Below are 13,266 nucleotides of genomic sequence, written 5' to 3' on the forward strand. Positions count from 1 at the left end.
TTTTGGCCCTGGCAAGATACCAACATCTTGTGTTCTTGTCTCTTTATTTTGGTAGCTATTTGATGAACTAACGAAGACACACTCTAATAATAATCAATAAATATTGGAATAAGAAGGAAAATTGAAAAACACCTCACAATAATTATCATGCTAAGAAGAATTATATTAACTACATTTGCCCTAGATTCTTCAACATTTCCACCATGATATGTTTGTACTTCTACATTTTGAAAACATGTCGGCCTTGCCAACTATGAATAGAGTTCTTCCCTTCCTTCTCCAACTCTCAATGCAAGAGTAAATGGATCTAGTTATGACAATGGAGTGTGGGTGATTAGCCATGCTCAACAGATGCTAGGTGGAGTGTGTCATCACCTCCATGATGCTCACTAATTGACAAACCATCGACCTTAATATTGCATTGTACACCAATCATCAGGATTAGTATTTGTACATTAAAGCCATTATAATATTAAAATATATAAAATGTTAAGATTTATAGAATGCATTAAAATCAACATTATACAATAAAATGGAAATAGAATTATGAGGACCATATGATGTTGGAGAAATAAACTATTAATATTGAAAAGCAAGAGACAGATTATGACCTTTACTACAATATTATATATCTTGGGTTAAAAGTTTGAAGTGTCTTCCAAATCAACTTCCTTTCTCATTTGAGAAAAGATAAGAAAACTAATACACGTTTAAAATAAAATTGAAGAACACATTGAGATTTGTCACAATGTAATCAATCTACAATATTTTATAGGAATGCTATTTTTTTCCTGACTCGCCTTCACCATTGAACACTGTTACTTTATTACGGGTTACTTTAATCGTCATGTAACCTAAAAATGATACTTAATAAATTTCTCAAAACTGAAAAACATATGCATATACATATTGATGATGATCTAAAGTTTTGACAAAGTAGCAAATAATTGACACCACCAAAGATCCATCTTAACCCTAGATCTGTCATACATCAAGAGGATCAAATCCATCAAAATTCAAACATTCTGGAAGCTCTGCTCTCTTTAGAGGTTTGCACTCCAAAATATTTGATCCCTCTCAATGCACAATGAATCCAAATTTAAGATGAATCTACAATGGTGTAAATGTACAATGAAAAAATTTAAGATGAATCTACAATGGTGTAAATGTACAATGAAAAAATTTAAGATGAATCTACAATGGTGTAAATGTACAATGAAAAAATGAAAAAATAATGTTCAACTATATTTTGAGCAAATGGTTACTTAAAGATACAACCTTCTTTGTAAACAGAGTTATATTGAGTAAGAAATAATTTTAAAAAAAGGAGAATACAATTTTTTATTTTTTTTTAAGGAAGAAAATTAAGACATATATAAGGAAAAGTGGGGGATAAGGATCTCCTCCACCTAAGAAAGAAAATTGTGCTTGTCATAAGATATCTAATAAAAAATGATCACAAATAGACCTGACTATAAAATTCTCAGATAGATACCCTACACAATTTACTCAACTTTCATCTTCCCATTTACTGATGGGTATTTCTCCCGAGTCAATAATCTTCACTTTTTTTCTAGGTTTTCCACTGTAGGTTCCAGCTCCCCCCTCTACTGCATAAACGGTATCCATGCCTTGTATAACCCTTCCAAACACAACATGTTGACCATCCAACCTGGTTACACCGAAAATGGGACATTGATAACGGTTATGTTTATAATTTACAATTGAATTTTATGTACTGCAATGAAACACACATGCCTTTAGAGTTTCATATTTACTTGCATAAGGTCTAACATGCTCAATGCTTACCAGCTTGCTTTCACAGTGGTGATGAAAAATTGTGATCCGTTTGAATCTGGCCCTGAGTTTGCCATAGAAACCACACCTGAAATAATCAACACTTTCGTCAGGAATTTACAAATCATTCCCAAAATATTTAATGTCAGGAATTTACAAATCATTCCCAAAATATTTAATAAGTTAACTGTAAAGCTAAAACTGAACTTTTATAACAAGAGCTCTGGTGAGAGCAGTTGTCAAAAAAGAGGCTTCGTAAACAGGAGACAATCCAAAAAGAGATTCATTCTGAGTCAGAAAATGTAAAGATGGTCATTGTCAAGGCCTAAAATATGGTTTTAGAGTTCAAGTGCCACCCAGGCTACATTTCAAACAGTAAGTCAATCTCTTGAGCCAAGTGTTGCATTTATTTTGTGCAAGTGGTTTAGTTGGCTTGTATCAACTCCACAAAATGTGTATGTTTCAGCAAAGGCATTGGACAAATATATCCTCTAACCTCAGCTTCAACATCAGTTGCAAATATTTTTCCTTCCCCCAGTGGGATGATTTGAAAGCCACAACAGATCACACCCTTGGGACCTGTTATCTTATAGGCTCTACAGGCCGACAATACCATTCTTATGACTTTTTTTTCTTATTTGTACTCTGTTTCTCTGCTATTGTATATGTAGGGTTTTCATTTTGTATTTGCAAGAGATGACTTTTGCACTGGTATATTGCTCAATTTTGTGGCAGTTTATATTTTACAGTCCAATTGATCTATCTTGGTTACGACTTTTTATCATGTTTGCACTATATTCCTCTATTACTTTACTACTTCCAGATTTTATATATAGCATTTTTATTTTGAGATTGTATATGTAGGGTTTTCTTTTTGAGATTGCATGTGGGTTTTTCATTTTGAAGTTTTAGAAGATAACTCCTGCATTTGTTTATTATTCAACATTTTTTTTGCAAGTTCTATTTTATAGCCCGTTGGCCTCTTTAGATGTATTTTATTGTCCCCTTAACCTCTTTTAACCAATTGGAGACAAATATATATATATATAAATTCAATTCAATCTTATGTCATTAAAAGAAAAAGACATAAACCGCCTGAAATCCAATTCAAACATTAAATTTCTATCCATTCCAATATTTGCAGATGTTACAATTATTTTACACAAGAAAAGTTCTCAAGTGGGAATAGGCGCGCAAAGGCATGCTAAACGCTTATGTTTGCCTTCAGATGTCAGTTAAACAAACATAAACCCTTTGCATAATACAACTGCAGAATTGAAACACACAACCTGTCGCTAGTGTATATCCGAGAGAAGACAACAGCGAAGCCTTCAAATATGTCAGGTTACAACTTGCAATGGGTTGTTACTCCTACAGAAGACAGAAATTGTAAGCCATTGCTGAAAAGCCTGGTGGATATTAAATTCCTCAGCAAAATTGTTGATTGCAGACTTAAAGTCTATTCTGTTTTCAAGTTCATCATTTCAGAGATCCCCAGAATGTTTCGTGTGATATGTAAAAAGAAAAAATTCACAAAAAAATTATTGTAAAGGTGTGAAGTGAGAAAAATAAAAAATACCTGGAAAGAATTGTTTAATGGGCAAGTTGGAACTCAGAACCACCAATATGGGACATCCAGCAATTAATACGCTTCTTTACAAATTTTTAACATTTCCATACCAAACACAACGCTGATTCGGTGGCAGATAAATTGGAAAATATGGGTGTTAATAACTTAATGTAATGACCCATCAATTAAACGGAGCATAGGGATACTAGCATGCATACGAGGCATGCATATGATAGCTACATATGCATGCATCGTATGTACTGCACTAGTATACATGCTGGCTAATATTGAAAAATGTCTAAGATTGGGGTAATGAGTTGATTATCAAAGCAAATTCCTAACTCACCAGAATATCATGAATATATCAAGTGGGGTACTTGATATGTATACCACCGTCATAAATATATAATTAATGCATTATTCAAAAAATAAAGTAAATGCGATAGGTTATGAACTATGTTGCCAGGAAACGTGGGTGCGGGGACGGGGACGGGGACGGGGACGACATTTTTGGAAACAGGGTGCGTGGGTTCGTCGAGTAATATAATAATATTAAATTTTAATAATTATATTTTATAAATTATAAATTTATAATTAATAATATACATGAAATTTGAATTTGTATATTTTTTCAACTTTAAACAAGAAAACTTTAATGATAATCATTTAAACATGTTTAGTCTCTCCCATATAAAAACACAATTTTTTCATAGGAGATTCTTCTCAACCTAATAGTGGTCTAGACTTTTCTTGATGTCTAATCATCCACCTGCCCCATGCATGGTGTGCTCTGTGGTAAAGAAATCCCAAAAAGTTAAAACAGTGGCAGCCTTACCCTTCCACAAAACACGCTTATTCATTTAGGCATATTTTCCTAGTTTTAATCTTAACATGATGTTATCAAAATGCTATGAGAAATTGGCAGATTTTGATACTTAATTTAGCCATTTTCCAAAATAGCCCTTCGCCATTTAACAGCATCAGCTGATTACAGCTTATGGCTGGTCTCAATCCTACTTTCTATTTGACCGAAAATGTCTGAACCTGTATGTGTGCATTTACAGTTTATAATTTGATGGTTATTAACTTATTTGGCTCGGGAATGAATGTTTCATAAATTCATTCCAAATTGATTTACAAGAATCTGCAGGCTCAAATTACAGAGTAAGAGGTCTCTTTTCCAGTTCTGGTTTCAATGCCATATAATATTAAAGGCATTGAAGATCCACAAATACAGGAGATTCATAATTTACATTGAGACTCTAACAAACCTTGGGCATAAGTTTTGAAATTGTTTTTATAAATTTATAGCATAAGACTAATGGAGAGACTGATCATAAGAGTCTCCTGCGGTAGGAAGGGACTCATGAATATGCAAACAGCTACCCTTTTTTTTCCAACTATGGTCATCGCCTTATTAAATATTTCCACAAAGCTACAGCCAATATGATATGATATTCTGCTTGTGGGATTGTACACCCATAATGTTCCTTTTATAATATTGAGATATCATAATCATATATGATTTCAGAATACTGTTTCGCTCATAAGTTTTGAAAAACTTATCACTGTTGATAAATTTTTACAATGATTCATTACCCTTGAACAGCACGTCATGCCCACAGAGCAATGCTAAGGCATGTGAACAAAGACAGTCTTTGGAAACTGTAATCCTTGGAAATGATGGCAGAAAATTTCCTTGAGAAACATTCAGAAGACCTTACAACCATCTCTGAAGGACAATCCAGACCAATGACCATCAATGACTCCAAAAATGATATCATTCGTTTATGGCATATATTCTATATTCTATGGCATATCATTCGTTTATGGCATATCATTTTTTAAATTTCAATAAAAAAAATTATTTGAAAATTAAATTGTTAATATAGTTTTTTTATGAAGAACCCAAAGAACCCGAAGAACCCAAAGAACCCAACCCGAAGAACCCAAGCACACGAAGAACCCGAAGAACCCAAGAATCCAAGCACCCGAAGAACCCAAGAACCCGTTAAAGGAAAAGAACCCAAATTTTTTTTTTGAAGAACCCGGTTCTTCATGGAAGAACCCGGTTCTTTTGGGTTCGTCTGGGAAGAACCCGTACCCGAATCCGGTACTTGGGTACGGGAACCCGGGACGGGTTCGAGAACCCCACCCCCAGGTGCGGGTACCCGTGCAACATAGGTTATGAATTAAATTGATTTAAAAGTAGTTTATTTAATTTATAAATAAAGTAATTACAATGAAATATGAGTTAAATTAACAAATTATAATAAATGTAAGTTCAAAGTATTAAAGTATTAATAAAACTTGAATCTCCTTAAGAATGCATGGTCTTGTGAACTTAATACAAACCTTTGACAATCACTAATAAAACTTAAATAAATATGACTGCCTCCTTAGAACCTTCGGGATGCCCGGAGATTGACAAAAGACAAGGGAATTGTTTTTTAAATATGGAAGGCGGTGATCCTTGGGAATATAAAGGGGACGAAGAAGGCATAAAGGAGGAGAAAAAAAATGATGAGGGCCTTTCATTTGGATGCAGAGAGGAACTTTGAACCAGCAATTGTTTGAGAGGAACATTGAGCCAGCGATTATTCTTGGAGTTTTGGGAACAGGGGCCAGAAGACCTCAATTTCTAAGTCTTCTGGATCTAGGAACCGGATAGGTTGATCCCAAATAGGCTGGGAGGAAACGGTCGGTTTGGTAGCAAGAGCGGGAGCAACAACAATCCAAAATCACTTTCAAATAGAATTTCCAAGTACTTGCAATTACATTCTCAAATTTACGTTAATTTTTAAATGTCTGGTTAATTCATGTTGTACAAAATTTATGTTGTCTCGGTAACTCCTAAATCTAGGGCATTAAACTTAATACCCATGTCGATATACAATTCATTGAGTTTATGAGCAATAATAAAAAGAAGTCTTCAAACCAAAGAAATGAAGAGCTTGAAAAATTGGGTTAGTTATGCTATTAGGGGTCAATGTATAACTTATCTGCGTTGAGCATGTAGCGAGACACCTTGGCATCTGATTTAGAACTTTCCTAAATACCAGGTTCAACAAAAAATTGTTATGCCTATGGTTGCTTTACTGAAAATACATGAACTTTGTTCATGTTCTGATTATTCTATCCAATTTATGTATAAGAATCATTGTGGCCATACATGGAAATGATTTACAACAGAGATGTGATTTTCAAGTCCTAGATGTTGAAAAGTGTGCAACAAGAAATTCTTGTTGAGATTGCAACAAGATGATGGAGCTTAGTGAAAAGAGTCGCCTTCACTAAGTGGGCCCGCAGGCTATTTTTGGCGCAAGTCTATTTTTAGACTATGTCTATTTTTAGACATATGGATCATGTCTATGTTTATGGATGATTGATCAAGTTGGGAAAAATAGATGGACTTCTATTTTTGATGAAAGTGTGAGCGATCACAGTGTGAGTGATCAAAGTCTATTTTTAGACTGGCTGTCAAAAATAGAAAAGTCAAATATTATTATCTCACAATAATATTTGGACTATAAACTTGATCTTATTCTCTTGGAGCACTTCAGTTTGAGCTACAGAGGTGGCACATGCAGCTGTCAGAAGGAAATACGCTTTTCTTATGAGTCAGTTGAGTTGTTGCATGCATGACTTCAATTAGAACTCAAGTGAGTTGAGTTTAGTGGACTGGAGGTACAGTTGATGGAGTTGTGTTCAGTTTGACTTAGTTAAACTAGTTGTAGTTAGTCTAACTGCAGATAGACTAATGATGAGTTGTTAAACTAATTATTAACTCATAATACAACTAAAGAATACATCAGTTAACTCAGTTGCATGTCAGTGCATGTTCAGTTCAACAGGGACAAGTGGTGGAGAATCAGATTGCTATCAGTTGTGACTATAGTTGTGCATCAGATCTTGCACAATCAAGGGATTGAGTATGCCAATGAGTTTGCTCACGTATTTGGCCCACATTTTAGCCTTTGCTCACATCCACAAAGAGTGAGGGACTATTTTGCAGGTGAAAAACGAGTTTGGGAAGCCATTCTCGTCAGTTCTTGAGCAGGTATTGAGCAGTGGAGGCAAGCAAGCAGTGGAAGAGATTTGGAGATCAGATCTGAGCTGTATTGTGTGTAACAGAGGTGGAGATACTTGTGAGAAGTATTATGCTTTGTAATGTTACATGATTCAATCAATATAATATACAAATAGTGTGGGGTTTTTAGCGAGATGCTTTCCCCGGGATACATACTGTGTTAATGAGTTTGATTGATGCTTCTATGTGCGCCTGTGAATGTTTCTGCTTCTGTAAATTGATGATCAACGTAGAGGAGATTATGTATTATACATGTTCCGCTTATAATTGTATGATCAGGATAATCTCTGTGAATATGTGTCATATTATTCAAAATTTCTACACTAGATGTGTCAATTGTTGGCTTGTGACTCCCCATGCAATCATGAAGTCCCACACCACCTCTATGTATTTCACATAATAGGATATAGTTTTTATTCTATGTATTATTAGATTCTATTTTGTCTCCTAACCTTATCTCTTGATTAGGTGTTGGTGTGAGAGTAAATCTAGTTCCTGAGGTGGTTATATACACATACTATAAATTTGTATCAATCAAGGAATATATTGTTAAGAATGGCTTAACCCTTTCCTGCCAACATACTGTATTTGTGTTTCATTGCATATTCTTCAACTAGTATCAGAGATCCTTATGTTCTTAATGGCCATCACCCAGTTCCGGAGCACATGTTGCTCTTCATATTATGAGAAGGAACCCTTGCATGTCTGAATCCTCACCCTTAAGGGGGTAATCACTATTATACATCATACAAAGCAAACTCTGACCCTTGAGCTACGACTAGTAATACAAAGAAAAATCAAGAAAAAAGTAAAAGGCGCACAAGAAGGGTGGAAAAACAAAGGCTGAGTTGGTACATCATGCATCCACGATTGCTCCCTCCCCACATATATACACTCAAGATGAGAAGCCCATCATAGCTAGTCCCTTTGACCATGGCACTTAGCCATGAAGTCTTTTCCCTGTCGTTCCATCATTATTCACATGACAACTATCAATTGAAGGGTGGATCAGGGACATGTCACTCCCCTTGGGGGCTAGAAACACCTATTAGGGCAGTCTATTAGCCACTCCTACCTAGGGAGGTAACACTCTAATGAATTCAAAGCCCTAATTTTCGAAGAGAAGCCTTCTTTGAAGTGTCATATTGTCCACTACTTGCAAGTTTGGTTCACTTAGATGCAAAAATGAATAAATGTACAAGATGATGTAGATGTTAGCACTAGATATTGTGTGTAATTGTTAGGTGGTTCCACATCCATGGCTTGGGCAACTTAATTGGGGCTCAAGTCCTTTAGAGGAGTGTATTGACACCCACAAGTGAGGCGTTGAGAGCCATGGGTTTCTGAACTGTATAAGAGCATCACACATAGCCATGGGCACCTCCGGCACCCACAATGTCCTAGGACTTTGCCCTACATTGATGACCCTTATGGGATGATGCACCTCGGCCAGGCATGCCCCCAATTAGCGTAGCACTTCATGAGGGATTGGCAGTTGAATTTAGGGCCTAAAGGAGGATAGTCTCACACCTTTAGACATGGGAGGGCTAGCACCACCTTGAGAGCCCTCAGCGTTGGAGCAGAGTTAGGCATTTTGACCACCTGGAGACCCATGAGACCACTTTTGTGCCCCAAAGTGAAAATTGGGGTCCACAGAGGGAGATTGACGAAAACCTAGGGGACAACCCCTAGGAGATGATTTTAGAGGACCCTTACACACATCATGGCAACTTGATCCCTCAACACTTGCCTGAAGCAAGCCTACCCACAAATGACGTCAACATTATCACTCCTACTGTTCACGTGTGTGTGCTAGTTTGAGTTTATTTCAATGGCTACTAGGTTGGCTTGTGACCTAGCTTGTTTCTTGCACATTATTTTATTATTTTAGGGGCTAGTAGGCTAAAATTAGAGTTTGAATCCCTTATATAAGTAGAGGAATCATTCATTTTAACATTCATCATCACATACTTGGGATTTTCGGCCTCTTTAGCTGATTTCGACCTTATTTCTTGTGGAGAATTTGGAATCTATGAATGCATTTTGATATTTGGACCTATTCTATGGAACTATGGATGGAATCTTTGCATGTTATCTTGTATGTGTACCTAAGTGTTGAATATTTATTTTCTGCATGTCTAATGTATGGAATAATGTTGATTCTAGGTTAAGCAAATTGTGCCCTAATTTGTTGAATATGTATTGAATGCTATCTCGATGATCTATTGCATGCGTTGCACATACATAACATGTGAATGAATTTCCTATTGGTGAACTCTTCGTAACTCTCCCATGAAAATTCCATTATCTATTGCATAGGTAAATGCTTGAGGTTTGTTGCTAGGACATCAAATTTTTGGCCTCCTTGGAAACTTTTTAGCTGATTTATCACATCATAAACTCCATGCTCCCAAGGGACAAGGAACTAGTTGATCTTATTGGTGATTAATTCTGCCCCTTCAAGGCCAAGCTTACTAATTAGGGCTTGGTGTGAATCCCTAGGAAAGGTGAATTTGTGGCATTGGAGAGCTTAAACATCAAAGGAATTGCATTTGCCACAAAATCTATCCTTTTGGTGGGCATCCACTTCAATATTTTCCATAAATTTCCTTTCCCTAGTTGTTTTCCCTAAAGGGAACCCTAGTTTAGCCTTGCTTCAACTTAGAGGCTTGTTTGAGGGTTTCATGCACCTTTATTTCGTTGAAAATCTATATTGGAAACCCTTTCCTTACATCTTGACCCTAGGTCTCTCCAATACACAACCAATCAATCAAACCCTAGGTAATATATTGCCTACCCTAGGTCTCTATATAGAAAGTGAATTGTCTCCAGCTGGAGCCTTGAGCCATCATTGTGTCTTTCTTGTAGAGTGCCTATTCAAGTCACCTTATACCCTAACCATTGAATATCTATCTTACGTGACCTTCTCACATAACAGGATTCCTCCCATCAATGAAAATCCATAAAGAGCAGGGGGTTTTGGTTGTGGTGACAGTGGGCCATCACCCCATTTTTGTCACTTAGTCTAGTTGTAGCCTTATAGGGTACCCCTCTCCAAGGCCTGCTAGATTTTGCGGCAACAAACACTAACCCTATATATCCATTGAAATTCCTCTAAGAACATAGTGTGCCAAGACAAAGATAGATAATACAATGAATAGTACACAAGAGAGAGAGAGAGAGAGAGAAATTAGTGTGTGCCACTCCTCACATCTCTAATACAAACAAGTGTGTGATGAAATGAATTAAGGAAATAACTCTCTCCTCCTATTTATATTAGGTAAGGGAAGATGAAAATATAAATTGGACCTAGTCCACTGCAAGCAACCTAACTCTACACAAGTAGGTGCAAATGTGTGAGTGCTCCAACTCCAAGTGACACGTGTCATGATCCAAGATGAACACGTTTAACAAGCAAGGCTCCAAGGCATAAGCGTTCCACCTCGTCAAGGCTCTAAAGCTCCAACGCTCTTCTATGCCATGTGCTCCTCAGGTCCACCCCACCAACATGATCACTCCCTCAATCCCAACATCCTCAAGTTAAAACCAAGCCTCCACACAAGTAACCAAGTGTTCCTATGTCATCTAAGGCTCAACACCCTCCTTCAAGATTCTCGATGCTCCTCCTCCAAAGAAAGTCATTTGTTGGATTTTCCTTAGGCCATAGATCTAGTCCTAGGCTAACCAAGCACACAAACACACTGGGAACCCCCAACTTACAAGCACTTTGCAGAGCGGAAATATACAATAGTGAAATCAATTAAGTACACAAAGATTTGAGCCCAAAGCTCAATTTTTTATTAGTCCATCAATAAAAGAATCATGGGGCTCCTATACCATGGATCATGGCCCTCCAGATCACTAGTACAACTAATATACATAGTATACAAATAGATCAAGGCTTAAGGTCAAATCTGTTAGATCCTCAATCTTCCCACAACATCAAGAACAAAGATACATGACTTACTTGTTATAGGTGCCCATCCCTACCAACCCTTTCTGTCCTCTTGTTATTGGTGTACCTGGCTATCCATTGCCTCCAATAACCATAGAGAAATTGCTCCATTAATTCCTCTATCCAATCAACTGCTCACAATGTATTTAATCCTTCAAGTATATTGCATGTATCAACTCTAAACAGCTCTGCTACTCACAGTGAATTAGTCCTTCTAGATCACTGCATATCATCCCTTAAAATATCAACAACTCACAATGGATTTCGTCCTTCAAAATCATTGTATACTCTTCCCTAAAAACACTCAGTTACTCACAGTGATTTAGGTCCTTAAAGGTGACTGTATGATAAGCTTTCCTGTTGTTCAAGGGTCCCTTTCTTGAACAAACTTCAATAGTCATGCCTCTGCAATTACCTACAACAAAATAGTAGCCCGTATACCCTTCGTTGGCCTCTACTTAGGCCTAAAGCTTCTCAACCCTGTGCCACTAGCCCCCACAAGCCTCTTGGCCCTCTACTACTTTGCATACTTCAACCCACTCTCATTACACAAAACTAACCTCAACCTAGTATCCTTTCTCCACCAGCAAACAAAGATCCAAAAATGTTCCTTTTAGCACAGACCCATCATGTCCAGAAGACATATCTAGAAGGATATTCGACCTCCTTCACAAGACCAAACTCTTCCTTCCTCAAATCTGCGACTTCTTTACTAGGGCTAATATTTATCATAAGATGAATTGTAATGTTTAGCTTTGTTCTTATTCATGGAAACCCTCTTACTTGCCCTCAACCCTCTTCTTCAAACTTTTGTTCACAATCGGCCTCCTTCAAGACTTCAACAACATTGATGGATCTCAATCTGTGGCCTTGATCAGGTCCTAAATCAAACTCGGGCTGATCTCCAGCCCTCAAAAACCTCATTCCTCAACCGATCTTCGACTTGGCCTTCACAAAACAAGAGTTGCGTCTTCTCTCAAGGGTAATCAGCCTCCATGAGCAGAGCTCGGCCCTCCTAAGGCACTCCTTGCACAAGAGAGGTCACATCTCTCTTACACACAATGAGCCTCTTTGGCTCTCATCTATTTATTCTTTCTCTTAGGTCATTTAGGAAACCACAAGAACTTAGGTTTTTAGCCTCTCAACCTTTTATAATTAACAATTAGTTCTTTTCGGTCCTAATCGGTCCCACTACTTTGGGTCCAAAACCCCACTATTGGGTAAATTGCCCAACCAATTCCTTTAGGTGGGTTTTACCTTCTCGGAAATACCTTCCGAGCTACCCAAAATCTAATATCATTCTCACAAGCAAGTAACCAACCTCCATTTGGCCATCGCAAAGAAGTTAGCAAGCTCCATAATCTCCAATGCTCCAAGGGAGAAATCCACTCAAGCACCAAGGTGAGGTCTAGCAATCAAATGAGCAAGTCAGCTCCTAGGGCATTCCTTGCACAAGAGAGTTCATATCTCTCTTTCACACAATGAGCCTCTCCTTTGGCTCTCCTCTGTTTATTCTTTCTCTTGGGTCATTTAGGAAACCACTAGCACTTAGAGTTTTAGCCTCTCAACCCTTTAAAATTAACAATTAGTTATTTTAGGTCCTAAACCCAGTACTTTGGGTCCAAAACCCCACTTTTGGGTAAATAACCCAACCAATTCCTTTAGGTGGGTTTTCCCTTCTCGGAAATACCTTCCGAGCTAACCAAAATCTAAAATCATTCTCACAGGCAAGTAACCAACCTCCATTTGGCCATCACGAAGAAGTTAGCAAGCTCCATAATCTCCAATGCTCCAAGGGAGAAATCTACTCAAGCACCAAGGTGAGGTCTAGCAATCAATGAGCAAGTCAACTCC

General features: G+C 37.3%; 1 protein-coding gene across 4 annotated transcripts in view; it reads right to left on the bottom strand.

The window, feature by feature from the left end:
• Positions 1–1,224: 1,224 nt before the first annotated feature.
• Positions 1,225–13,266, bottom strand: part of LOC149218077 (Cyclophilin-like peptidyl-prolyl cis-trans isomerase family protein) — a 140,516-nt gene continuing 128,474 nt past the window's right edge. For all 4 annotated transcript variants that reach the window (XM_089383802.1, XM_089383801.1, XM_089383800.1 and 1 more), the window contains 2 exons: positions 1,810–1,885; positions 1,225–1,672 (listed from right to left, as the gene is read on the bottom strand). In XM_089383802.1, the coding sequence (XP_089239928.1) occupies positions 1,510–1,672; positions 1,810–1,885 (239 nt within the window). In that variant the 3' untranslated portion in view covers positions 1,225–1,509. The remainder of the gene's footprint in view (positions 1,673–1,809; positions 1,886–13,266) is intronic.

This window comes from Pinus tabuliformis, chromosome Q (genome assembly GCF_031772625.1).
Source record: "Pinus tabuliformis cultivar Carrire ecotype Pingquan chromosome Q, CPIR1, whole genome shotgun sequence".
Classification (NCBI taxonomy): Eukaryota; Viridiplantae; Streptophyta; class Pinopsida; order Pinales; family Pinaceae; genus Pinus; species Pinus tabuliformis.